Here is a 26,827-nt window from a genome sequence, read left to right on the forward strand (position 1 = left end):
CACTGGACGCTTGCCTCCTGCCTCACCTTTATGAAATCACCTACAGCAAATACGTCTAAGAGTGGAGCTACATGGGTCCATATCCTGAGCACAGGCAGGTGTGATTGGGCTAACGAAGTGTGAGTATGTAATCTACTCAACACGTAGACTTTATACCTACTTCAGCCAGGAAGAAAAGATGGGCAGAAGACCTTTCAAAAAAAGGAATGAGATGAGTAACTATCAGACAATACACACTGTGATACAAAACAAATAGTAATTGAGGGGGCCAAAAAAAATAAGGTATTTTCTCAAAATTCTTGCTTAACAATAGCCTAGTTTCTCAGCCAAAGCTGAATTTTATTACAAGACAAAGCTTTCTTGCTTGTAACAAATAAAAAGCACAAACTGAAAAAGAGCCAAAACCTGAAAAAAAAAGGTCCATTTTTCTAAAGATTCTTTAATTCACTGCTGTAAACCTTATTTCAAGCAAGCCTTGTGTTAATACAAATTAACAATGAATACATGAGATTTCACATTTTTTTTTAGTAGTTATAAGCAATACATATGGAACACAACTGGATGAGTCAGAGTTCACCAGAAATGTTTGCTGGGGGAAAGATACGTTTTCGTAACATTTCAGAGGAAAATATTACAATCTGAGATTACTTCAAAAATAAACACTAGATAACCTTAGCATGTCTTTTATAAATTAAATAATTAGGAAGCTATTATTATTAGATATTTCCCTCTATAACAATATTAACATATGGTTACAGTTCTACATTTTATTTATTAAAATATATTATGTAAATATTAGAAATTGTATATATAGCTGTTGTTAATCAAGAAAAAAGTCAGAACCACTCCAAGAATATAAAATCTCACTATTTACCTTAAAATAAATTCCAAACCCCTATTACATATAAAACTTGCCCTGAGCTTATTTTTATTTCACTCTTTCCTTGTCAGAGAGCACACACATGAATATTTCATTTCAGACACACAATATGCTCTGTAAGCAAAATAAGTGGCAACCGTTATCTGAAGTAGAAGTCAGAAAGAAAAGAAACAAAAAAGCTACAGGATGTATGAGCAATCACAAAATCTACAAGAATCTGTAAGTATTATTACCACCCATTTTCCACAGTAAAAGAAATAGTAAAATGGTGGAACTGGAAGAATTAAACATGGACATCACGCCCCACACGAGTACTTTTGTATATAACATTACTTCCTGTTAGCAAAGGGCAGTTAATCACTTAAAATACCATGTTTAGAAAAGTAAAGGCTTTCTCTTAGAACAAAATATAAAAGGAGGAAGAAATCTTACTACACTGTAAATATAGTAGCTAAAATTGAATTTTCAAATTTTACATTGAAATGAAGGCTAAGACAGTCTCCTATTTCATATGGGTGAAATTACCTATAATTTTAATGGGAAAAAGAAGGACGTTCATACATCTGTAAGCTTACTTTTAAGAAAGATATTCTCAGTTCTCCATGGAAGCATGCAACCATACTCATCTATCTCACTCATGATACACAATCATTTTCCCTGTACTTGGAAAAGTATCTAAAACTGACAGTTCGACTGTGGATAACGTATGAAATATTTAAGCTGAATATAATGAGGAAATGACTTAGAAATCCGCTGGAGCAATACAGACAAATGCAAGAGACCTTTGCTCTAAACAAAGAGCAAGCAAGTGATGGCAAGTAGGTGAACGAGAAGAAATAAGTCAGGATGTAAATTACTACATGCATGAATTTGTTTATGTATTTATTACTTTGCTGCAAATAGGACGAGAAAACAAACATCAGAAAGTAGGAGAAAATGCTAAGTCCACAGCCAGGTAGATGAAGACCTGTTGAGGTCAAATTTGCATCAGACTGGCAAGATGCCAGAGAGAAAGGCAGGACATGAGAGGAGTAAATGACCAACAGAGGAAGACCAATAAAAAGAGGAGAGAGTTGCTGGGGAAACACTGAAATCCAGCTAGGACTGTAAAAGTCCTTCCCAGCCACCTCTATGAAGCACTCAGGAAGAAACTGATCGTGGCTCTGCTGGAGCTTCCAAGGTTCCTCTTCATGGGAGGAAACATGGCTATCATGGAGACAGTTTTTACCTCACATTAATGCTCCCGAAAAAAAGTTTTCAATGTCTGCATCTGAATAGATGTCATTCTAATAGACTATAATATTTTAAATCTAAATATGCTCTCCTCTGTGGCAGCTGGCTCTGCAGCAACCCATTTCTTGCCAAAATATTGAATCTGGAGCTCCTTCATACTAGAAGCATTCATTTATTCCACAAGGCTTCTGTTTACTTGTTTTCTATCCTGTTGAGTACCTGGAGAAGAACATCTCAGGGTACTGCTCCACTAAGTTCTACTGATGGTTCTAAGATACATTAATTCTTAAATAACACTATTAGTACAAGACCCTTTATCCTGCAACCTACTTCAAGGCCTCTGCTTCAGGTTTGAGATGCTGAAGAATGGTCTGCGCAGATGGCACAGTTTGGGTTTCTCCATCTGCTCGAAAAACCACTTTATTATCTGTGTTCCAAACCAATAAGCATTTCATTTCAACATCCCAAGAACATCATTTCTGGTTTTGTTTGTTTTGTTTTTTTAAATAACAGCAACAAACCACAAAAGGCCAAAACTTCCACACATTCTGCTTCATCTGAGGGTCAATAAACCTCACACTCTTTGCACAATCCTGCTCTGGATTGAATCCTTCATATTCTTTGCATATCAGGTAAGGTATATGAGGGAGGTCCTTTCCTCCAGCTTTTTTTTTTCTTTTTTTTTTTTCTTTTTTTTTTTTTTTTTCCTAGAATATCAGATTTCATTGAAGAGCTCTAGCATAATTAACACCCTCAACTGTTTAGCCGAGATAAGAATTTACATACTCTGGCTCCAAACCTGGTCCTGTTGTCATACTTCTGGCTGTACTTTTGTTTTTTTCTCCAGTGGATCTGTCTGACTTGGAAGAAACAAGGTAGCAAGGTAAAGATGGCTTTGAAGATGGTTTCAGTACGAATCTGGACTTTAAAAGCATTTCCGGTACCTGTGTATTTTCGCTGTAAAGCATTTCCCAAAGGAATTTCCCAATAGGCATAAATACTGAAACAACTTCAGCAGCAGAATCACTCATAGAAACTTAACAGTGAACGTCCAGGCCTACAATAAAATTTGTATTTATGTTTTCAGCCTTTTTAACAATTTTCTTGAAGCCTGTTCTGTTATTGTTCCTCACACTAGTTATCTTGTTATGAGTATTTAAGAAGTCTCACAGGAAATTATGGGCATGGGACTCAAGCAAGATTTCCTGCCTGTTAATCACTACTGACTGACACTTTCCTGACACAGTCTACAGAACAAAAAAGCAACTTATATTTTGGTAGTTACACTGAAGGAGAATAGTAAGGGGTAACAGCGGTAGAAGGTGTCCAGTATAGTAACATTTTAGTGTTGTTCTTGTTTTTTTTTTACTATAGTTTTACTATAGTAATTATTTTTTTCTGGTGGAACTTCTGAAACAACAGCAGAAAGAAAGTAAAAAGCCACCCATGTATATTCCACACCTTCAGCAACATTAGACATGGTAAAAAATGCTAGAAAAGAAAAAATGAAGACGGGTTATCTGAAACAAGGGCCTCCAATCAGATATGAAGATAATTGAGAACTGTAAAGATTAAAATTGATCATTTTATTATTTCAGTATTTGAAAGGGATGACAGAAGCATAGAAACACAGTTTGGTTTTCTGAAAAGATAGCTTATAAAAAATTAACATAGATTTTAGTGCTAAAAATGTGCATTTGAATGTCTGTGGTTGCACATGATTTACTACTGTACACTCACAAAAATTTTGCAGACAGGCAGTTTTGAGAATTGCTTCTGAAGATTTCTAGAAAAAAATAATGCTTTTCCATTTTTCATAAACTATTTCTTACTTTGAAATTCAAGAAGCGTATGAAAACTTATCGACTTCTAGTTATTTTTATCAGAAACACAGCAACATTTACCCAAAAGGAAACTAAAAACCCATCCATAAGCCACCATTTCCTATGACAGACAAATTCCTAAGAGGAGAGATCACCCTGACACATTATCTTAAACCTCAGTAGAGCTCGTATTCTGCAGTTTAACATGAAAAATAAATGCATTACATGTTACAGTGCCCTCCCATTAGTTTTGAGGCATCACACTGAACACAATCAGTTAAATTTCTCATAACAAATCTGTTATTATATGACATGACAGTTCCTTTCAGTCTCTGCCCCTATTGTTATATTAGAAACTATGAAACCAATAGCACTCTGTAAGAACTAACTTGCTAAACTTAGAAGTTGCTTCTTCCTACAATGACTATATTAAAATAATTCAGACTAGATGTTAAACACCAGATGAAGATCCCAACTGCCTAAATAACTGAACTTTCTGAAATGAAAAGAGTTCAAATTCCAGAAGCAGAGATTCAAAACACCCCTATTTTATCAATTATCAATTAAAGGAAATAAAATTGGTACAGTAAGAGGGAAGCATTTCTACTGTAGCCCCATAGTCTATCTTGGAACATGAAGAATTGTGTGTGTGGGGGATGTGAATGGTCACTTAACCCTCATTTCTTTCGGAACAACCACATCAGTATCAACAAGCTGTAGTTTTCTAAACTATTGTGCAAAACAAGTACTGTGCTAAAAATATGTTGTTACTCAAACTTGGAGATATTCTCTCCAGAGATAGGATTTCCTGATATGAGAATCAAATTAATAGGAAGTGCCCTTCCTGTGTTTTCTCGACTGCTAGACTAATGAGTTTGTTTTCAACAGACTTTTAAAAACAAAACAAAAAAAAAGTAAGAAAGAAAGGAAAAAAGGAGCAGATTAAACAACTGATCAGTGGTCACTAAAGTAAATTGAGCTGGTATACAAAGTATACATGTGGTGGACCATCATCTTCTCCACGATGTTGTAGCAAAAATTGATTTCCCCTGTATTTCCACAAGGAATTTTTATAGGAATTCCCCTGAGACCCTGTCATTTGGTAACTTTTACTTTACATGTAGCCCTATTAAAACCTGATGGGAATGCTTCTGAAAGAACCAAGCACAAAGATAGACTCCGAGGGAAGTTAACAGCTCTAACCAGATGTGTACTATGCCAAAACTAACTCGCTCCAACTGAAAAACACTAAATACATTTAACACTCTTAACTTGAACTGTAACTATATCGCATATACTCTGTAGCATACTGCAAGTTAAAAATACCTTATCTAGGATTAGGACTACATCAAAGTAACAACAAAAAACAATTTTGAAGAAAAATGACTGTGCTTCACAACCAATTAACTTTTCAAGTCAGGTGCTCTGCATACAGCAAAAACATGCAGCCAACGAGCTGAAATATGTGTACAAATGCAGTTTTCTTTTTAATCCTGGTTACATATTTGATTTTGATATCTGAGGGATAAGGGAAAATCAGACAGCTCCAGCACATGGTCAGACTAGGAAGCTCAACAGTCTCTTTTATTATTGCTTTTTCCAACATGCTCAGAACACTAACCCATCATTAAGGACAGATAACAATACAGATTTTGACAGACTGGATCCCCTTGACTTCCCACTGCATAAACCCAGGTTCCTGCAAGATTCTTGGGTTTCTGCAACATTATGTCACCAATAAGGGATGACCAGCTGCAATGACTGGCAGATTCCCATAGAGAAACAAAGCTTCTTTTACATGACAATAAGCTTTATCTTTACTACTTCCAAATTACCTGACTTAAAACATATACAACAGTTCTATTCTATAATTAAACTTCATACATAGAGACACAAAAGATTTTGTCTTAACACAGACTTATTTCATCTTGAATCCCCTGGTTAACAGCAGCTTGCTTACTTGTTTATCATAAATTTCTCTGATTTTGACAGTTTATGTTAATAAAAAAAACACAAACCTTTACTATAAATTTATTTTAATAAAATGCTCTTTTAATCCAGGACTAGTAAATTATTCAATTTTCACACAATTCAAGATTCAAAGAAAGCCAAGCCCTGTTCTTGTGAGAGATCTCAACCTTTCCACCTGACAACATTGCTGATAATGACTCAACTGTAAAAATCTGGAGAAGTTCTCAGGAACTTTCCTCAAAGCCATGCCACTCCTATCCTATGGCAAGAAGTGTGAGACATGCTGATGTAATCCTGTGCTTTCCTGTGTATTGAAGTAAATACTAAACATTTCCCCTCTTTATGGAATGCTTAAAGTATTTTATCTTTTGTTGTTTTTGTTGTTGTTGTTTTTGTTTGTTTGTTTTTGGTTTTTTTGTTTTGTTTTAATGCAAATTTTGGGAAGAATTTAGGCTAGTCATAGATAAACTTTACAAACACTTCAAATATATTTTGTCTTTTTAGACGTCAACAATGTCATTAATCTCAGAAGAATGTGACTGCTTTAAAATCTTGTGTCAAAATTCGTATTTCAAATATGCTCAAAGCCAGGTGTCTCCGTATGTTTTTCTACTAATAAAAACAAAAAATATCCACATTAATGGCAAACTTTAAGTACTGGTGCAGACCAAAGAAATAGCTTAATTGTGCTCTGGCCAGAGCATTAGCTGGAAGGAAAAAAGTTCAAGTCTCAAGAAACATCAGCCTGCTGTTGAAACTGCCCTGTGATGAACCCCTCAAACATCTTTCAGAGATGAGTACTCTTACAGAAGCAGTACCTCTGTGCTGTCAGAGCAGCACAAAAGGCAGAAAACTGAAGGGTACACTGACAGATGTACCCTTTCTTCTGAACTTTGAGTATAATTTGTATGTGACATGTAATTTTTGAAGACCTTCAGTGTATTTCCTGAAACAAAAAGAAAAAAATTTCCGCTATGGTAATAAACAAAAATCTCACCTTGTTATGTTCATACTTGTATGGGATTTTGAGGGTATCCATGGCTCTGATCATGGCCTGCATTGCTGTGAAGATATTCTGGTACACCAGTTTTGTAAAGCCCCTTTTGTCTTCATCAGAGTAACCTGATCCATGAATGATTCTCATCTGCTTGATAAATGTGCTTTTGCCACTCTCTCCTGTGCCTGCAAGACAAAAAATAAGGATATACTTTAGTCACTGGATGCAAACATGATTTTTTAGGACAATGCTGACAGCTTGTTAAGTGCAGAGCAGAACAGTGTCAAGTGTTCTACACTTGTAACTGTTCTATACAGTAACTGCAAGGATCAGTTGGATATCCAACAGAAGTACCAGTAACAGCTGACCTGCTGCTGAATTGAAGCTTGCATTTTGAAGATATGATACAGAAGGGTGGTTTAACAACTAAACTAGTATCTAAACCAAACCTCATAAACATAATACAAAAAATCATATATGCATATGAGTATAATATAATGCATATGACCAAATATTTAAAATCATGTAAATGTAAATTTCACTTCTTGAAAATACTGTCCAAAATCTCCAACTTCAGATAATTACTATGAGACTTTTTAAATCATAAAAATTCATAAAGTAAGAAAAAGTTATCTTGTTTGGCCAACTTGCAGGATATTATGATAGGCAGCAGTGAACAACCAGGAGACTAAAAAATAAATAAATTAAACTAAATACTGTAACAATTACAGCCCTGCAAACTTTAACCTAAGAAACATGTGAAATCAGCCTTAATTAAGATTTGGCTCATATTCATTAATGGGTGGTCATTCCTTCCTTCAGATTACTTTCTGTCTTTGAATTTTAGACAAGCCAGGAATGTTTTTTTTTGTTTTTTTGTTTTTTTTTTTTTTAATGAACACCTCTGAATATTTGTCTATTTAAAGTTAAGACCTGTTTGTTAGAAATTTCATGCAGGATACATCACACATTTTTTCCCTTTCAATGAGCTCATCCTCTGTGATTAGAAGAGCTTATCTAAATTATTCCTATGTTTGCTTAAAAGGAGGAGTTGAAGTTTAGAACGAACAGTTGCACAGCATTATAAACCCTATGTCCAGCCAGATACCCAGCCCTCCAGGAAACCCAACACATTCATCAGGGTGCATTGCTCAGCGCAGTGCTTTTCAGGCTGGGTTTTACTTTAATCATTTTTGTAAGGCTTTCATGCCTCATGCTTGCAACTCAGGACAAAGGCAGCCTGATGAGGTACATGGTGTTTCAGGTGTGTTCCACAGCTGCACAGTGCACAGTTAAAGCATGATGTAGCACTGGCAACCCTTCAGCAGTTCTGAGGTAGCACACCGTGCAAACACCTAAGCTGGAAGCCTCTTAAAACCATGAGCATTATTGTGAAACCTTCAACCTCATTTCTCATACATATAGAACAAACTTCTAACAGAAGCCTTCCTTACACACACTCCCAGAAAATCAAGCAGAGTGCTATATACTGACCTATTTTACATTTTCTGGGGAGACATGAGTGATTGCTACTGTAATGACAAAGGACATGCTCTGAAGTTGAAAAGTGAGACCAAGACTGCTAGCACACTGCCTTCACTGGGATCCTCAGCCTGTGCTGTGGCCAAGAGCACAGCACAAAAGGCACCAACGACCTCTGCAGGGCACTGCATAGCCACCAGGCAGGACTCTTCCCCTGCGACATGACAAATTGCAGATGACAAAACTGGGAAGAGTGACCGATACACCGGGGGGTCACGCTGCCATCCTGAGGGACCTTGATAGGCTGGAGATACGGGCTGACAGGAACTCCGTGAAGTTCGATAAGGAGAAGCATGAAGTCCTGCAACTGGGAAGGAACAACCCCAGGCGCCAGTACATGCTGGACAACACACAGCTGTAAAGCAGCTCTGCAGAAAGGGTCCTGGAAGTCCTGGTGGACACCACGATGAATGTGAGCCAGCCATGTGCCCTAGCTGCAAAGAAGACTGCTGGTATCTTGGACTGCACTATGCATAGTATTGCCAGCAGGTTGAGGGACATGATATTTCCCCTCTACTCAGCCCTGGTGAGGCCACACCTGGAGTGCTGTGTCCAGCTCTGGACTCCCCAGTACAAGGGGCACATGGACATATTCAAGACAGTCCACTGAAGGGTGATAAAGATGATGAAGGGACTTCCTACGAGGAAAGCTGAGCAAGCTGGGACTGTTCAGCATGAATAAGGTAGGGCTTAGGGGGGATCTGATCAATGTCTACAAATACCTGAAGGGAGGGGGCAAAGAGGATGGAGATCCATACTATTTTCAGAAGTGCCCAGTGCCAGGACAAGAGCCAATGGGGACAAACTGGAGCATGGGAGGATCTGCCTGCACACCAGGAAACACTTCTTCAATGTGTAGGTGACAGAGCACTGGCACAGGCTGCCCGGAACAGTAATGGAGCCTCCCTTCCTGGAGATCTTCAAAAGCCTGGTTTTTAAAAACATGGTCCTGGACAAACCCTTCCAAGTGACCCTGCTCGAGCAGGGGGTTGGCCCAGATGACCTCCAGAGGTCCCTTCCAACTTCAGCTGTTCTGTGAAATTTGTGCTAACCAAAGGCTGGCCTTTGCAATAAAGGGGATGTATTACAGATAGTCCTGGGTCAATAATCAGAAAGATTTCTGATTTCCCATTGATCAGATCTCAAGGTGAGATCTTTACACTTCCGGAATCTACTACAGATTGCCTTCCATAAGAATTTATAGAATTATTGACCTAGGCAATACAGAATTATTACGCTATTTTCTCTTGTTCTGAAACATATCAAGCGAAGTCATGTTCATCAAAATCATGTTTGTATGAATCAAAGCCATGTAAGTGATGTTCCTGTACATAAGTGACATAAATATACACATACACACGTTCAGTAATATTTTCTAGTTTATCTGTAAGGTATGTCACACATTCAATAGAAAGTCTGTTCAGTTTGAACCTATAATGCACAGAATGGCATGTGATTATGTCTTTTTGACATGATTAACTCTTACCAAGAATTCTGCTTTAACTAACACAGAAGAAAGCCAATTGCACCAAGCTTTCAGAACTGGGGAACCCTGAGTCCTTCAAAATCCCCAAATGCAAATTTAGTAATTTAGTGCTGAGATAATTGTATTATTGTGATAATTGTATTATTACTATTATTATCTACGCTGTTTTAAAAACTGAAGCATTTAATTCTTTATTTAATTATTTTAATCCGGGGGGGGGGGAGAGTATAGGTATGAAAGAGTATAGGTACTAAAGAGTACCACACACAACTGGGAAGAAAAAATATTGATAAAGCACTCTGTGTCATATTAGAGAAGACAGTGTTTCAGAGTATTGACATCTAAAGCATGTCTACAAAAAACGCAATACATTGGCATACAAAATTAAAATCCAAAGAAGTATCAAAAACCTAAGTAGTCTGCATCTTACTACTTTTTGTGGTTGTTCAATTGGGTGGCACTGTACTACTACTTTGTCAGCTGAAGACCAGTTACAAACTATCCTTGGAGACCTAAAGGCATATAGGGGTGTGTGGGTGTGGGTGTGTGTGCACTTCTCCACTGAAAAGAGGCTGAGGGAGCTGGGGTTGTTCAGCCTTCAGAAGAGAAAGCTCTGGGGATATCAATTGCAATGCCCCAGTACCTAAGGGAAGCCTGCAGGAAAGCTGGGGAGGGACTCTATCAGCGAGTGTACAGGACGAGGGTAATAGCTTTAAACTAGGTGAATGTAGGTTTAGATTAGATATAAGGAGGAAATTATTTGCTCTGAGGGTGATGAGGCACTGGAACAGATCGCCCTGACAAGCTGTGGATGTCCCTCGAAGTGCTCAAGGCCAGATTGCACGGGGCTTTGGGTAGCCAGGTCTAGTGGGAGGTGTCCCTGCCCATAGCAGGGGAGTGGAAGTGGATTGTCTTTAAGGTCCCTTCCAACCCAAACCATTCTATGATTCTATATATATATATATGAAAAGAATATATTTTATGTACATACAAATATGTAAACACTACCCATATATGCAAAAATTCTGTTTTGTATCTATGTGTATTTTTCATTTCAATAAATAAACAAACCACACTATTCATACATATTTAAAAATGGTATCTCTAGTTTTTGAAGGCCGTTTAAAGCTTTGCCTCAAGTCCATCCCTCTTCAGGTCAGTGCTCAAACATACCTTCTATGTATGCCCACAAGCTAATCTTTTGGTTATGTCATTAGCAAAAAGGAGAACATTTCTAGACCTCTGCTGCAATGAGCGCCATTTATAAAGGGGCAATATGTGAAAAGTAGTCCTGGTGAAGAAGGAAATCATGGAAAAACACCTGCAAAGAACACACTAAAATAGGATAAAAATATAAATGATAGATAACAATAAAAATTACAGGAATGCCCCAAGATTACTAAGAGGTGAAAATGTTCATTTTCAGCACAATATAGAGGAACTGACAAAAATTCACCTTGACAGTTATGATCGACAGGAAGTCTTTTCTATTGTTGCTGACAAGAAGTGCACGCAAAGAAAATGTTAGGCATGATTTTATTTTTAAAGAAAAGAATGGAATCAAATCTTTCCGTAAGAAAGTCCTGTTTACATGTAAACTGTTCAGTAATGATAGAACACCACTTACTCTACAGCATTTTACTCAGATACTTTGACCAAACCAATTAGGAAGAAAACAAGCAAGATTATTTACTGTCATGTAAACAGGGAAAAACTGGACATAACGAATTACCTGGGTTAGCTAAGCAAAACTGCAATCATTACAGCATTATCCCCGCTAGACAGTGGGATATTACTGTTATAGCACTGAAGTCAAACCTAAGTTTATTTTTTTAATGTATATTTTAATCTTTTAAAATCCTATCATTGGTATTACAAGAATATCAAAGCAAGGACTGATACCACACCAACTGTGTTCTCTTCAGCCTCACCCATTACAGAGCAAGTTAAGAGATTCAAGTTGGCAACACACGCAAAGATCGTATCACTATAGTAAACAACAACAACACTGGGTAACAGACAAAAACAAGACTCTGGAGCGGGTTTTGCTTGGTGAAAAACGCAAAACTGAGAAGTGGATTAAAAAAATCCACATCAGCAAGCGCTTTACTGCTTCTGTTAACAATTGCTAACCACCATCATCCCCGATGATACGGCTCCAGCTGATATAAGGAGAGAGCAAAGGTGAAATAGTAATGCAAAAGATTGCAGAACAGAGCAAAGTGGAAGAAACTATACTGAGGTCAATTTTTTCTGATGCCATTGCATGTTTAAATTAATCAAGACCTGTAACTGAAGCCAGTCAAGCAACACGCTCTCATCTGTCAGAAGACAGTTAAAGACCACACAATATACTTGAAGTTCTTTAAAATAAATAATAATAAACCATCCCTCCTTGTCTTTTAAAAAGGATGGTTCTCCTCTCAAAGTATGACCCTAGCATAAACCTTGGGTAGTACTTTGCAGATAAATCTATAGAAAGCTTCCTGGTTCAAGCACAAGGGATGGTCAGTCATCTGACATTTTCAGGTGTTCTGTTCCAGATAAAAACCAACCCAACCACTGAATTAAAAGTAGTAACTAACATCCCACAAAAAAAAAAAAAAAAGAAAAAAAAAAAAAGACTGCATAAACATCTCAAACGGTGATGAATTCCCTTTTTACACAGCATGGAGGATTATTAGAACTACACAGTTTTGAAAGAGTTTAGCATCTTGCAATATGGCAAATCTCTGAACACCTCCCAGAAGCTTTCTCTTTCTTTTAAACAGTTATAGCAACAAATATTATTGCATCATCAAGGATTTTTATGACCAGAGATCTGCCAGATCCCCAGCAGTATTATTTCCAAAAGCAAAACCAGGAAGGAAGTGTTTAAATGCAGCAGTAACCCCTTACACACACCATGCACAATTTACTACATGACTGCTGTTTTTCCTGGTGCACACCCTTCAAAAACGAAACTACAAGATGTTGAAACGCAACATTCTTTGCCCTGGGAGATATACTGAAAAACAAAACGTATTTAATTTTGAGTAAGTGGCAATGCAGCTCCTGGCAGAATGGCTTCAAAATTCATGTGGTGCCTGACAAGGAAGAGTCAGAAAAATAATTTAAAAATAATTCAAACTAGTAACCTAGGTAGGCAAACTTTTCTTACACATGGTTGTGTGATAAATACCTAGACTTGATTTCCCATTTCTCTGCATTGTAACTTAAATAAGTCTTAAGTAGTACCTTGTGGGATCAAATATAAGGCTGTTTTTAAAGTAAAACCACAAAGATGCCATTCTCTAAATAAAATCCGCACTGGCATCTGTTAAGAAACTGAAAGGAGCTAAACTAAGCCTGACTCTCTGTGTTTATTCCTAAGTTTGATCTATAAAAAGTAAAAAGAAAAAAAGGTCTATTTTATTGGTTGAAGTTATATATATAGCTTAGATAAGCCTAGAGGGAAAAAGAAAATAAGATCCTTAATATATAAGAAAAAGAGTCAATGAAATTTGCTACCCAGTTAATCACCATCTACATACATTTATTGAGAACCATGAAACCCATGATGCATACCTTCACAGAAGACTGGCTTTTAGCTTGTGCACCATCCCATGCAGACTGGGTGCAGTCTCGCATTTCTATCTGCTGACCGTTTTTATACTTGAGGCATTACTGTAAGTACACTGTTTCACCAAATATTTACTCAGAAGAAAACAGTCTGCTGCAAGTTATTTCTGAAATGTAAAGCATAGTGTAGAAATCAAGTTCATCAGGTATTAAGTAGTAAATTAACTCCTTTGAGGAATAAGAGCTAAAGCAGTAATAGAGAGGTTACACACAAGAAGAAAAATGTTTGATTTCAACTATAAAGTTATATTTCACTTGGAAGAGAGTTTTATGTCCTCTCTGCTACTACTAATTCAGCTACAGAGAAAACAAAAAGTATTCCTTCTTTTGTTGCTGTTCCAGCAGTGGAATGCAAAAGGATCACATTTCTGCTGAAACCAAGTACTGTCCTGTATCAAAACACGAAAACCGCGCAGAATTCAGGCCTTGGACTGGCCTGGCTCTTTAGGTGCCAAAATATCTGAAACGTATTACAGCCTGCATGAGGTCATCCCCGGAGCTCGAGCGAGCGAGCCGGTCTGTCCCACCGCCAGGCAGCAGGACCATCAGCCCGGCTGCCGCAAGCTGCTGGCGGGCCATGCAGCTGAGCCCTGGGAGGCTCTGCAGCTTGGCCACCAGCACTGACCGGCGGGCAGGCCCCGGAGCCGAGCCAGGCTCCCTGTCCTGATGCTTTTACTAACAGATGTTCACCCCCATGGCCTGCGCCCAGCCTCCTGTCACAGAGGCGGCCAGGACTGGAGAGCTGCCTGTCAGTGCCAAGATGGCGCAGCTCTTGCCTCACCGTCCTGCCCAGCTGAGGGCTCCTGCCCCATGGCGCAACTCTTCCTGTCCATCGCTCAAAAATATATATATATTATCTCTATGACACACTCTATCTTCACACCGTAACTCTTGTAAGGTATTAAAGCATCACCCCATGCCTCCAACCATTTTATGTAATAGTCAACCTCCCAAATGAATTTACAATTTCCATCTCAGTCACAAATCCAGAGATACATCTCTAAAGATTCTAAATTACAAATCATCCAGAGACATGAGTAAATGTGAAATGAGGAAATACTATGAGCCCTGATAGCAAATACAGTAAGCGTATTTATATTTTCCCTAAAATGAGCAGTAGTAACAAAGTATCCTCCCTTTGTGATTACCAAACTCCTTAATTAACACAGAATGACAACAGATTACATCTCACACAAGTCATCTGATTGTAGGAAGCATTTTCAGTTATGTTTCAGTTACACTGATGGAAAAGGCTATGGCAGGAAAGCATCTGAAGTTCCAAGCAAGGCAACAAAACAAGACCAGAAGGGAACTAAGGTCTCCTGAGTTCTGTTCCTGCAACATTAGCACAAAATTTTGTATTTACGTTAAAAACTGGATAGAATTAACTATAAAAAGACTATAAAATCTACGTTACAACAGAAACCTGAGTGATGAACTTTGCAGTTTAATAAAGCACAGGTTTAAATTAAGGCCTAACACTAAAAACTAAAAGTGTCACTAAAAGCGCCATACTGCTTTATTGCCAAGAGCTTTCTCCACTGACAAAAACTGCTGTGTACTCATCCTTTTAGCTAGTCTGATCATAATCTAAATCTGTATATTCCACTTGCTTTCAAAAAAAAGAAAGCACATCATCATTCTGCTGTCCACTAAATTACCTCCTTTGTATCATTTTAGTAATTTATGAACATACAGTTAAGATAGCTACCAATATTATGTGAAAGAAAACAAAATATCATTTCATGAATCACTGATGTAACAACAACAAGAAAGTCTGGCACGGTAAGTAAAGATTCCTTCCAAAAAACGACTAACAGAATTCCATGAATACAGCTCAGAATGTGAAGAATTACATTAAATAAGTAGTGTGACACATCAACATCAATCTATACTGATCACTTCAAGAAAAGTCCTGAATGTCTCAAAAGGTTACGAAATATTAAGCAAATTATATCAATTGCAAAAGATTAGTAAAGCTACCATACAGATTTTATAATCCAGTTTATAAAAGGGAAATGCATCTGTATCAACTGTTGTATATCTAAGATTTTTTTCTCATTATTATATAGAGATATCATATTGTATTAATGAACTTCTACAGAGCTGAATCCTCATACTTCTTTAAAGAAGGTGAAGAAAACCTCCTGTTACAGAGACAGTCTGAATATTTTCTAAATCAGAGAAATCCTGTTACACATTTAATCTGGCTATGTCTGAAAGGACAGTAAACTTTACTTGTCATTCTAGTGTAGCCACCAAACCCAAAGAAATAAAACTAATACTCATCCTCACTGTACCAGTGACAAAATTAAACAGTCCAAGTAGCTACTAAAATAAAGTGTAAGACACTGAATTGCCAACAATTGTGAAGATCAAATTAAAATTTAAAATTCAGCTGATGTTCTGCAGCTTCTTAAATGAATATTAATTCAAGATTTTTACTGAAACAGAACCTCTCAAGCTCCTTTACAAGAAATCTAGTTAATCAAGTGTAGCTTCATGCCAGATAATCAAAACCACACTGTGCTACAATGCAGCCAGGCACAACCCATTACTGGAAGTCAGTGTCTTCCTCCCTTCAATCCTTCACTTCTGAAAAAAAGAACAACCCACAAAAACATACAAACAAACAAAAAACCCCACTGCCCAGAGCAGAAGAACCTCCTTATCTTTTCAAGCTATCATCAGATCATTTTCTCAATTCTACAGCTATCTTCTTATGGTTTGGATGTAATTTAGAGGCAACAAAGTGAGAGAAGAATTGGCTGCCTTAACAGAGGAAAAGCAACTCCTTGAGATTTTACACAACCTTGTAAAAGGGTTCAAACGAGGACAAAACCCCACCCCTGTGTGATTTTTTCCTCCCTGCTGTTGAAAGGATACTTCTGAAAATCCTTCTTTAGGGACTCCCTAAAGAGAAACAACTCTTTATACTCCATCCTTAGCTTTCCATTTTATGTGCTTTGGAGGAAACGGATACCCCTATGAAGCTTCAACAAATTCTGCCTCTCATTCATGCAGAAAAAGTGCCAGAAACAAATTTTCACCCTCAAGAACGTTTTCCTTATGCTGTTCACAACTCCAGCTGACAGCAGCTGAAAATCAGCCTGCTTCATGCTGCTGACCCATGGAAAAAATAAAAACAAAACCAGAAGCAGGCACAAGCATCAATGAAGCGGAGGCATGATACAAGTTCTTACTTTCTTGCACAGATGAAGGGCCAAATATGGCTTTAGAAACTTATGCATGATTACTTTCTAGTGGGTTTTGACACCCACATCAGAAGGCAGAACATAGCCTTGGAAAGCTGACTCGCTTAAGTAGGCTCCAAGGCACAAAAGTGATCAGAGTTGATCACTGTTCACATAGGTGCTTGGTTTTCACCTCAGAAACAAGCCCTATATAAAAATCTAGATAGATCAACTGACACCTTCACCACACCTTTTTTTCCTCTGACTATTCTAAATTGTCATCTTCTACAGGGAGATCATATACGCCCATTAACGTTTTTGTAAGCTATTTATTAACAGATCATCATCAGAATTATTAAAACCTCTCTGGTGTTGATTTCCTGTGAAAAAAAATCATCTACTGTTTTGAATGAAGACTGAGTGGGGGTTAACCCTCCTAACTTTCTTTTGTGTTCCACCCGTGGTCATTCGTCTGTACACATAAATCAGACTGATTTATGAAATACCCGAAGGGAGGATGCAAAGAGAGCAGATATAGGCTCTTTTCAGCAGAGCCCAGTGACAGGACAAGAGGCAGTGGACACCAACTGGACCACAGGAGGTTCCCTCTGAAGATCAGGGAGCACTTCTGTACTGTATGGGTGACGGAGCACTGGCACAGCTTTCCCAGAGAGGTTGTGGAGTCTCCTTCTTGGAGATATTCATATTCAAATCCCACCTGGGCATTGTCCAGGGCAACCTGGCCACGTCTGAGCAGGGGCAAGGGACCAGATGGCCTCCAGAGGTCCCTTCCCACCTCAACCATTCCGTGACTGAAAATGCTGTGAGCAGTGCAGGACTGTATGACCATGTATGTCATGCAGACCTCTAGGAGATGAACTTCACCGAGACTTTAGTTAGTTTCTGGCACTGCAGGATAAGGCTTGAGACTATTAACCCATTAAGGAAGACAGCTACATAGAGTGTAGTAGAACAGGAAGTACTCCTGCCATTAAGGAAGCCTATCCAGTGGGTTTAAAATAAAGTTGGGAAAATAATGTTACTATCACCTACCTGTATATATACTTTTAAAAGGGGACGAGGGAACAAGGGGGGTGGGAATACAAAGAAATCTCCAGGATCGATTCAATAAAATGTTATCAAAAGCATCACGACAACTTGCTGATAAATAACGTAGATATTATCACTGCATTGTAAAAAGACGTATTTACATATTTTAAATGTTTTATTTTTATTGTTACATACATTTGTAAAATGAAATAGCATCTGCTTTTCAAATTTATGTTTCAGTAGTCTGTGAGTGCTTCTTATGAGGAAGTTCATTGTTTAAATTCCTTTCATGTCTCTTTCATTTTCTGTTACTCAAAGCAATTACGAATAGACAGACATAATTCCCATTCCTAGCAGCTTCTGAGATACACCATTTCAGTGATAGCATAAACCACTTTGCTTAATCAAAGGCAAGGACAAATACTATTAGTAATCAAAACCACTATATTTTCCTTTTATTTTTATCATGGCTGCCAATAAGATGCCTTTACTCCTTTAAAAAATACCTATATCTTTGGTCATGAAAGTCACTTTTTCTACGATACAGCAACAAGTTTTTGCTTTCATTTTTCCCTCTACTGGCTAACACTCTTTTCCCCAAATGAAATTTCAGCCATTATAACTGGAAATTGAGAATCTGGATCTCATAATATTTTCTATTATCAAACATAATTATCTTGTACAAGAACATATCTACAAAACAAAAGCCGTATTTATGATGCACACATAATCTTATACTTGGTATGCTTTGCTTTCCTTGCAGCATATTTTGTCGTCTAATTTGTGTTTTAAGATATACTGTAATACCTGGAGATTATACTTGATGCTTATCTGTATACATAAGAAATGCTGATAAAAAACATTATGTTATAAAATTTGTTAATTTTTACAATATGTTAACAACCAATTTGTAAAAAGATGAAAACACTTTAAAAAGTACGTGTATTTTTCCTCTTTTCATTTTTTTTTTAATAATAGTTAACCTACTTTATCTTTGTGAGCTCTGTTTTGAGAGACAAACTCCTCATCTCTCACTCATTCAAAGGGCCTCCATCCGGGAGCCAAAAGGATACAGCAGAGCTGATTTCTCAGAATGTGAAAATTCTCCTAAAATGCATTGTGTCACTAAACCAAAACCTACATAAATGTATCTTTGCTGGAAACAGAAGTTACAGGAATAGCTGTGCTTCCGTTACAGCGCAATGTTTATGTCAGGCAGCATTTCTGGTATCACTGAGTATCACTGTCCTACATTATAGACAAAGAATGGCAAGTGCTTCTTAGAATATTGGAGTACTTTTTTCTTTAAAAAGAAAAGTGTTTGGTCAGTGTTTCCAGAAAAGATACCCACTCATATTCTATCCTTTTTCCTAGATACCATGGAACATTGCCATGAACCATTCCTTTGGGGGGCGGGGTGAGAAAGAGGGGAATATTTTGCTTTTACTTACAATACCAAAAAAGAACTACTTTGGTTTAGGATCTTATTGTTCTTATTTCATGGAATGGAAAGAACATTTTCACATGGACTTCTACAAGATAGACAAAGGTTTATATTACAAAAAGATAAATGCTGGTTCCTCTAAAAGATGAGGTAAGAGTATTTCTTCCTTGAAGCTACTTGGTATCTCACTACGGTATGTACACTTGGGGAAGATACTGAAGTTACCCATCAGACTCTTCTGCTAGCACTTTTTTCTGTTGTTCATGGCTCTGAATGCTCTGCATCTCCAAATTAGTATGATAATGTGACAGTTGCTTCTGAAAGTGTAATTAGACAATAGTCAACTTATTAGTGTTACTGTCAAAGGGTATTTTGGAAACATAAATTGACTATATACCAAATGTCAGTATACCTGTCTTACAACTTTCCCTGATCCATAACATCCATTCACTCAGTCAGTACGAGACCCAAGACAGAGAAGGATGCTTTCGAGCCTCAAATATACCACTAGCACTAAAAAGATAAAGTATTTTTTACTTCATTCAAACTCCAAGTGACTCCAAGTCCAAACAACGTCCAGGATCTTGAAAGCAGTGACTTCAGTGAGGAATCTGCCTGGGTAATACACAATTTTTAAATTAACACACCTTACAATGTTCATTACACATTGTCTATCCTCGCTGGCTGCCAGAGAAAATCCATATTGTGAGAAGCACAAATGCAATACCATCTTAAGGGTGTAAGTTAAACAAGAAGCCTACAATACTTTTGTCTCATATTTGACCATTTTTCGTCATACCAGTGTGAAGGTAACGCCCTCACAGTCCTTGAGGAGGCTTCACAATTGGTAGCTATGCAGACCTACACCTGCTTGGTTTCAAGCCCACTCAAACACACTTCCTGAAACAGGATTCATCTCACTCCAATGTACAAGCATCCCAGTTAATCTGCCTCAGATTGACCTCAATCTCATTACATTTTATAACATAATTAAATGGGGAGGGTGGGGAATTAGGTGTTTTGTAGGGAAGGAGTAAGAAACATCATGGCAGAAAACAAGGAAAGGCAGGAAACTCCAGCCGGGAGTTCCAGCTGGAACTCCACCTGCACTGGAGGAACAGAGAAGAGGTGACCCGAGGCAGGTGGGAGGCCAGGTGACAGCAGGTGTGATTTCAGACTGGCAGCCAGGAGAAGACTCTGGGAGGCCCCTTCCCTTGGTCTGTTGAAGCAGGGCTCCTCACGCACAGCCTCTGCTCCACAGCCATGCCAGGACTGCAGCTATCGCTTCCTGGGTTGCACACACAATTGGGCGATTCCTTGGGAAAGCCAGCGATCAGAGTGGAAGTTTCTCACATGGTATCGAACAATGCTGCAACATGCTCTGTCACCAAAAGACCCATACCCTTAAAACTAACAGAAACCCTTCACCCCTTCTCCCCCAGAAAATGCACAGCATCCAGCAGAGCTGACAGTTGAGCGAGGAGCTGTGGCACTGCAGTAATACAGCAAAAACACTGCTGTGTTTTTATGTCCTGACTTCCGATAATGTGAGAGACTCAAGAGCTGGGCTCGTATTCCCCTGTTTCCTGAATGTCCAGTGTTTCTCAGAGCTGTGTGTGCTTCTCGCCACACCAGCGCAGGCGCACGTGTGCATGCACACACACACAGCCAGCCAGCCAGCAACCCGTGTTGGCTCCAAGGCCAGCAGCAGCATAAATCCACCCAGCAGCAAACACAGTTCCAGATATTGTGGCACATTTCCTGCAGCTTATTGCAGACTGTCCTTAACCTGGGAGAGCTTTTTAATGGCTATTTCCCTTGGAGAGCGTCATAAGCTGTGCATGTTTCACTGCCCCTTGCACTTTGATGCCTTCTCAGCCACAGCAAGGTGCGGTGCACACCCAAGGCAGCTCCTGCACAGGAGGCAGCCCCTCTGCTTGCCAGATCTAGCAAGACCAGGAACATTAGCAGAAGCATCACTGCACAATTTCATGTTTCAGTCAGGCTCTGTGCATATTTTAATACACTGATATGCATGCACACAGAGCTGTGAAGGCTCTGTAGACACAAATACACCACTGGCACTCTGAGTTTAAGAAATCGGGTCAAGGGTAATAGAAGCAAAGAACAGGTTTATAATTAAAAAATTATAATTAGATTCACCACAAAAAAAATCCCCGCTTTTTATTAAGAAAAAAAAATAGAAAGTAAATTGAATAGCAAAGTTCTGAGAGGACATCCTTGCTAGCCTTATACACTGGTATTTTCATGCTAGCTACATGGTTATGGAAACGTAACGTTCTCAGATGCACTATTTGCTCAAGGATATCACTGAAAAGCTGACCAGTTCCAATCTTGTGGTGAATGGAAGGATGAAAGCTATTCACTAAGAACATGCTACTAGAAGATGACAGGGACAGAGGGGCAGGTTTCACTGGTGAAAGCATCCACTTTGCACCTGCAGTCGTAATAGCAAGGAGCCCTAACACGCTGCGCCACTTAAAGTATCGCTTTTTGGTGTTTTTTTACCTGTGGAGCATAGTTTCTTCATTTCCACATGCTGCTGGTTCGGAAGGGCACGGGGCACACGTGCCCATGGAGCTGTTGTATCTGCTGGGCCCCAACCTGGCCCCTCCGCTGAGTTCATCTCAGCCATTTTGGCAGCTCCAAGTTAGACCTGCTTCTGGCTGCAGAACATGAGATATACGTATACACAGAACACTGACTGAGAATGGCTAGATTAAGAAATAACTGCCTTTTATTCATAAAGCTAATAAAAAGCATATGATAATATGAACTCAATGGAAGGTATGGATAGGGAACACCTTGCTGCCTTTCAGAAGAAGCATCCGTTGACTGGATGCTTTTCAGTGCTAGAGCAAACCTTGGGAAACCCAGGAACCAGGCGAACTTTGAGTTACAACTGCTCTACTCCAGCAAGTAACGCGTTTGGCAGGGATGAGGCCACTTGCCCAAGAAACAGCCACCTCCCTTCTCTCCTAGTCTCTTCATGGTTGTGACCTCTCTTGAGGTGACTTGTGGCTTCCTGTTTAATGAAGGGCCACACGCTGTTCGTTGGCATGTGATTTATTGGCATGATCAGGACTGCTTTACCTCTGCATTGGAGAGAAAGCTCGAAACTCACTGAAGTCCCTGGCTAATGAAGCTTTCTGTAGTGCTGGGTTGTTGTTTCACAGGCATTCACATAACCCTACTTTTCCCCAATTACATTTGCTTCCTGTCCCACGGAGGTGGCTCAGATATACTTCTAGCCATTTTTCAGTGCTATGCAGCAAGACTTAAGCACATGCTGAAGTAGGTGACCAGCCACTATTCTGATTTTGTGCACCAAAATACAAACAAATTTAACTGTCAGGGTGGAGAACCGTAACACAACTACAGCTCACAGAGGGGTGAGGGGGAAGGACTTCTAGTTTGTTTGTCATTTTTTTCTTTCCAGAGGAAACTTTTACTTCCAGGAAGTAAACATTTATTTTACACGTCATTCCTTTGCACAATAGTCAAATGAAAAGTGTTCCAGTCCAACTCTTCAGTTTATATTTTAGGCTATTAAAATGTTATCCACACAAGTCAACATTATTCATAATTTTTTTGTATTATAATTTCAGTTCAACTATAAAAAACAGCCAAACAACCAAGCACACATCCAGCTGTCAACACAAACCACGCAGTTAACCATCAAAAGACCTAACCAAGGATTTACTTCCAACAAGCGCTACGGTAAGATTCTGCAAGGCGATCATATTTGCCACTTCCATATTTATTTCTTCTTTTACATCACTCTGATCACATCTTTGCAGTAAGAACACAGCATCAAAGAAAAAGCTAGCTAGTTAGATTTCACCAGGCCAGTACGTCCTCTTTCAGGAGACACAAGAAGGCCCAAATCCACAAACGTGTGGAGGAAACAGCTAAAGTTCTTTCAGGCTAAAAATTAAAATACGTTTTTTGAATAAGCTGTAGCCTCTGCATCAGAGAACAGTATGAACTGTAGTTTCTAAATACATTTTAGGTAGGAATCGAATGTCTGATAGTGCCTTGTGAACAACTCTGGGAAATTCAAGAGTGTTGTCTTCATTCACAGGCCTGCTCTAAAAGGAAGGAAGGAAGAATGAACAAAGTTACAGATAATAATTTAGGACAATTAAAAAATAGCATAGACTCTTTGAATATATACATAAACAAGAAAAGCAGCACCACAACAACACTATTGCCTAAATTTCTTCAGTCTTTTTATAGTAAAAGCTCATTTTATGGACAGTCCAAATGTTGAAATTTTTCAACACAAAGTATTATTAATAATACTATTTCTTCACAACCTCTGGCTAACAGACTTCCCATTCGGCCTGTGGTACCGTTCTGCAGATCCACAACTCAGAGATCCCCATCATGGGCAAAGAATGAGGCATCGCCTCCATGGCCTGCGCATGCCTTTCTGACACGATTTCCTCTTACAAACCCACAAGCAGCTGTTCAGCCTGCCCTTGCATGTCCTTTTTTTCCCCATGTCAGTGTGCAGAAAAGAGTTCTGTGAAGAAGAGGTCGACTCAGCCTGCAAGGCCAAGGCTTTAGCTGTACGCTCCACATGGCACACACGCAGGTTAGCACCTGAAAAGGGAGGACACGGAAGCAGCCCGTCCTCTGCTCGTGGTACAGGCACGGGCCAGGAAGTCCCCTGAGAAGCTCACAGGGCAGAATTTATTTCTGGAGCACTTCAAGATCCTGAATCCTTCAAACATCGGCAACGTGAAGCCAAGAGGCAAAAAGCAAGAGGCATTTGAAGAAGGATTAGGATGTCATGCTTATCAGCACCTACAGCCAGCACTACGCAATGCTTTGTAATGTTTCTGCTTGTAAGAGGGATGGGAAGCACAACCCAGTGAGATAGCCAGACAGTCCTTACTGCTGCTTCTTCCTCTGGGTGGCTGCCAACTTTAGGGACACTTTTAACTGACCCCAGCTGTTTCATCTGCCACAGGAGAAATCCAAGAAAAAGCCCAGCTGCTCCAACACCACTGCACTGCAGACCCAAACACTGCAAGAGGTCTTTGTGCATTAGTAAAAAATTAACCACTGAACCCTCCCAGATAAGTACATAGAGTACATACAGTTGCTGATTGATGTATGCACATCCAGCCTAAGCAACACCTCTTGCTAATTAGCAATTATGTCCTCAAAAACATTTGCCAAGAAGCTGCATCTCTCTTGTAACATGAGCAATTTGTAGGTGTTCAGGAATCTGTTACCTTTTTACCTAGTAAGTAACAAGAGGTATGTCAACTCTTGTAAAAAAAAAAAAAAAAAAAAAAAAAACAGTTGCTCAAAGTAGTTAAAGACTACCTTCTCACTGTGGCTGACAAACAATAAAAATGTAGTGATGCACTAAAAGATGATGAGCAAATCCCAGATGCTCTGTGTTGTTCCCTGTTATACAATCTAAAAGGATTGTTTCTACCTCAGTCAGTATCAAGCCCTTCTGAACGTCACCACAGATCAGCTTTAGAATCTGATAATGAAATTTCACTGTGTCATCTTCACAGCTTTCTGTATTGCATAGTTTCACCTGTTTCCTAAAGATGAACAAAAAAAAAAAAAAATTAAAGGCTTCTGCAAAAGTTTGCAGAGACTAATACTTATATCAGGTATCATACAGATCAACTTCAACTTACCAAGTACTTGTATTTCCAACAAAACAACTTGGAATGTCAGTAAGAATAAAAATGTGAAAACTCTGAAAAGAGTGCAGCTATTTCTGTAAACTGAGTAAAATAAAAAGAACAAGAGAAAGTTCACACTGTATCTGTATAAAAATATACATTATTACACTACACAGCTTAAGGTAAAAATAACAGAATTCCAATTCCAGAACTACAATGAATTGTAGTTGTAGCAATGCAGATCCAAGGTATACTCAGACCATTTTCACACAGAGAAAAACAAGCAAACAAAATAAAACAAACTTGGTAATTGTGACCTGCTGTTATATCAGTTCCGCTGATTTCAATAGTAAAGAAAAAACAGAATAGCTTGCAATAAGGAATTAAGGCAAGTGATAATGACCTCAGGAAAGGTTAATCATAAAAACCTTTTTTTCTGTGATCCTTATTAAGGATTTTATTCTGCCATCCTTACTCTTCAAATACTCCCAATAGACTACTATGGCCTTATTAATATGCAGGAGGGCATAAAATTGAGAGTAGACATAAAGAGGGTATGTTGCAATGTGTCTTTTCATCATTTATTGAAAAAAACGGGATAAAAAGCAGTAGGCAATTTTGAAAATCTTCTACATATCACTTAGTAACTGAAGAACCTAGACAGCTTTTTAATAGGGAAAAGAGAAGTCTAAGAACAAAGTTACCATGGTGTGAGTCATTACCACACATCAGCTGTTCCACAGTGTTGTTGTGCACGGGTAACTTCATTTATGTGCAAATGCCAACTTTTACCAAATTAGTTTATTAGTCCTCTTTTATCCTGCAGGATTCAGTACTTAATGAGAAGATTAAACATGCTAAAACACTATCCTGAAAAGTGACTCTAGCTGTGTTATAGCATACTAAGAAACGAAGATGAATTTATTTAGAGACTTGATCCTGTAATTTTCTAGTAACCGCTACATTTTTTAAAGGAAATTATCAAGTGAAAGGAGCAGAACACTTCATTTTCCATTAATTCACTACATTTAGTCTAATGCAGCTCTACTATTTTAAGTTTGTTATTCATTTATTCTAAAGCTTTTATTTTTTCTAGTTCTATTTGGGAAATAATTCTTTGCAAGGTACTTTGTAACATTGCTAAACAACATATACAGGTCATGATCCTATTCCTTCTTAACAGAGATGAAATACACCTGAACTAGAACAGATTTGAGCCCAGTGTTGTTAGAGTCCTGTGATTTACCACTTCTCATATTAAATATTTGTATTATTTTATTTTTTATTATAAGTAGTATTTATTTATTTATTTCCAAGCAATCAGAAAGAACAGATAACAGTGATATTTTCCTACGTTACTTCTAAAGGCCATTTGTACCTAACCAATTACTACCAATTAGTACCAATTCTATGTATATCTTTTTGCTTCTTTTTTCCCAAGCAAATCTTGTCTGTATACTAGATTTCACTAAGATTTTTTTTCCTTAGTTCTACATAACTGTTTTCTATCTGAGCTATCAGTTTTAAAACACAGTTAACGTAGTGTTGCCTTGTACCTTCACGAATTTTTAAGAATGGTATTGAGAAAAAAGTTAGACATCAAGTCTGATCTGGGCAGGCAAGCTGAACTACTTCGCCACACAATGCCATCTGGGTTTCCTTAAAGTTTTGTTTACTGGAGTTCTATGATCATACATAACTCTCTTTTGAAATACTGCTCCACTAGAAGGTGTGTTAGCTGCCTTCAGTTAAACACAGATGCTGTGACAACAATCTGTAATAAAGGAAGTGCAGATGCAGTGATTTGAGTATTGTATACCAGCCTACAATTATACAAACAATTTTGCATCTCAAACAGCAGATGACCACAGGCAATCTAGTATTTGATTAATTCTGGAAGGTATATGA

At 38.4% G+C, this 26,827-nt stretch overlaps 1 protein-coding gene across 1 annotated transcript in view; it reads right to left on the reverse strand.

The window, feature by feature from the left end:
• Positions 1-26,827, reverse strand: part of LOC311221182 (guanine nucleotide-binding protein G(q) subunit alpha) — a 129,454-nt gene that overhangs the window by 78,438 nt on the left and 24,189 nt on the right. The window contains exon 2 of the mRNA XM_084305011.1: positions 6,905-7,089. Within this exon, the coding sequence (XP_084161137.1) occupies positions 6,905-7,089 (185 nt within the window). The remainder of the gene's footprint in view (positions 1-6,904; positions 7,090-26,827) is intronic.

Source organism: Netta rufina, assembly GCF_964035555.1.
Source record: "Netta rufina genome assembly, chromosome: Z".
In the NCBI taxonomy this organism is placed as follows: Eukaryota; Metazoa; Chordata; class Aves; order Anseriformes; family Anatidae; genus Netta; species Netta rufina.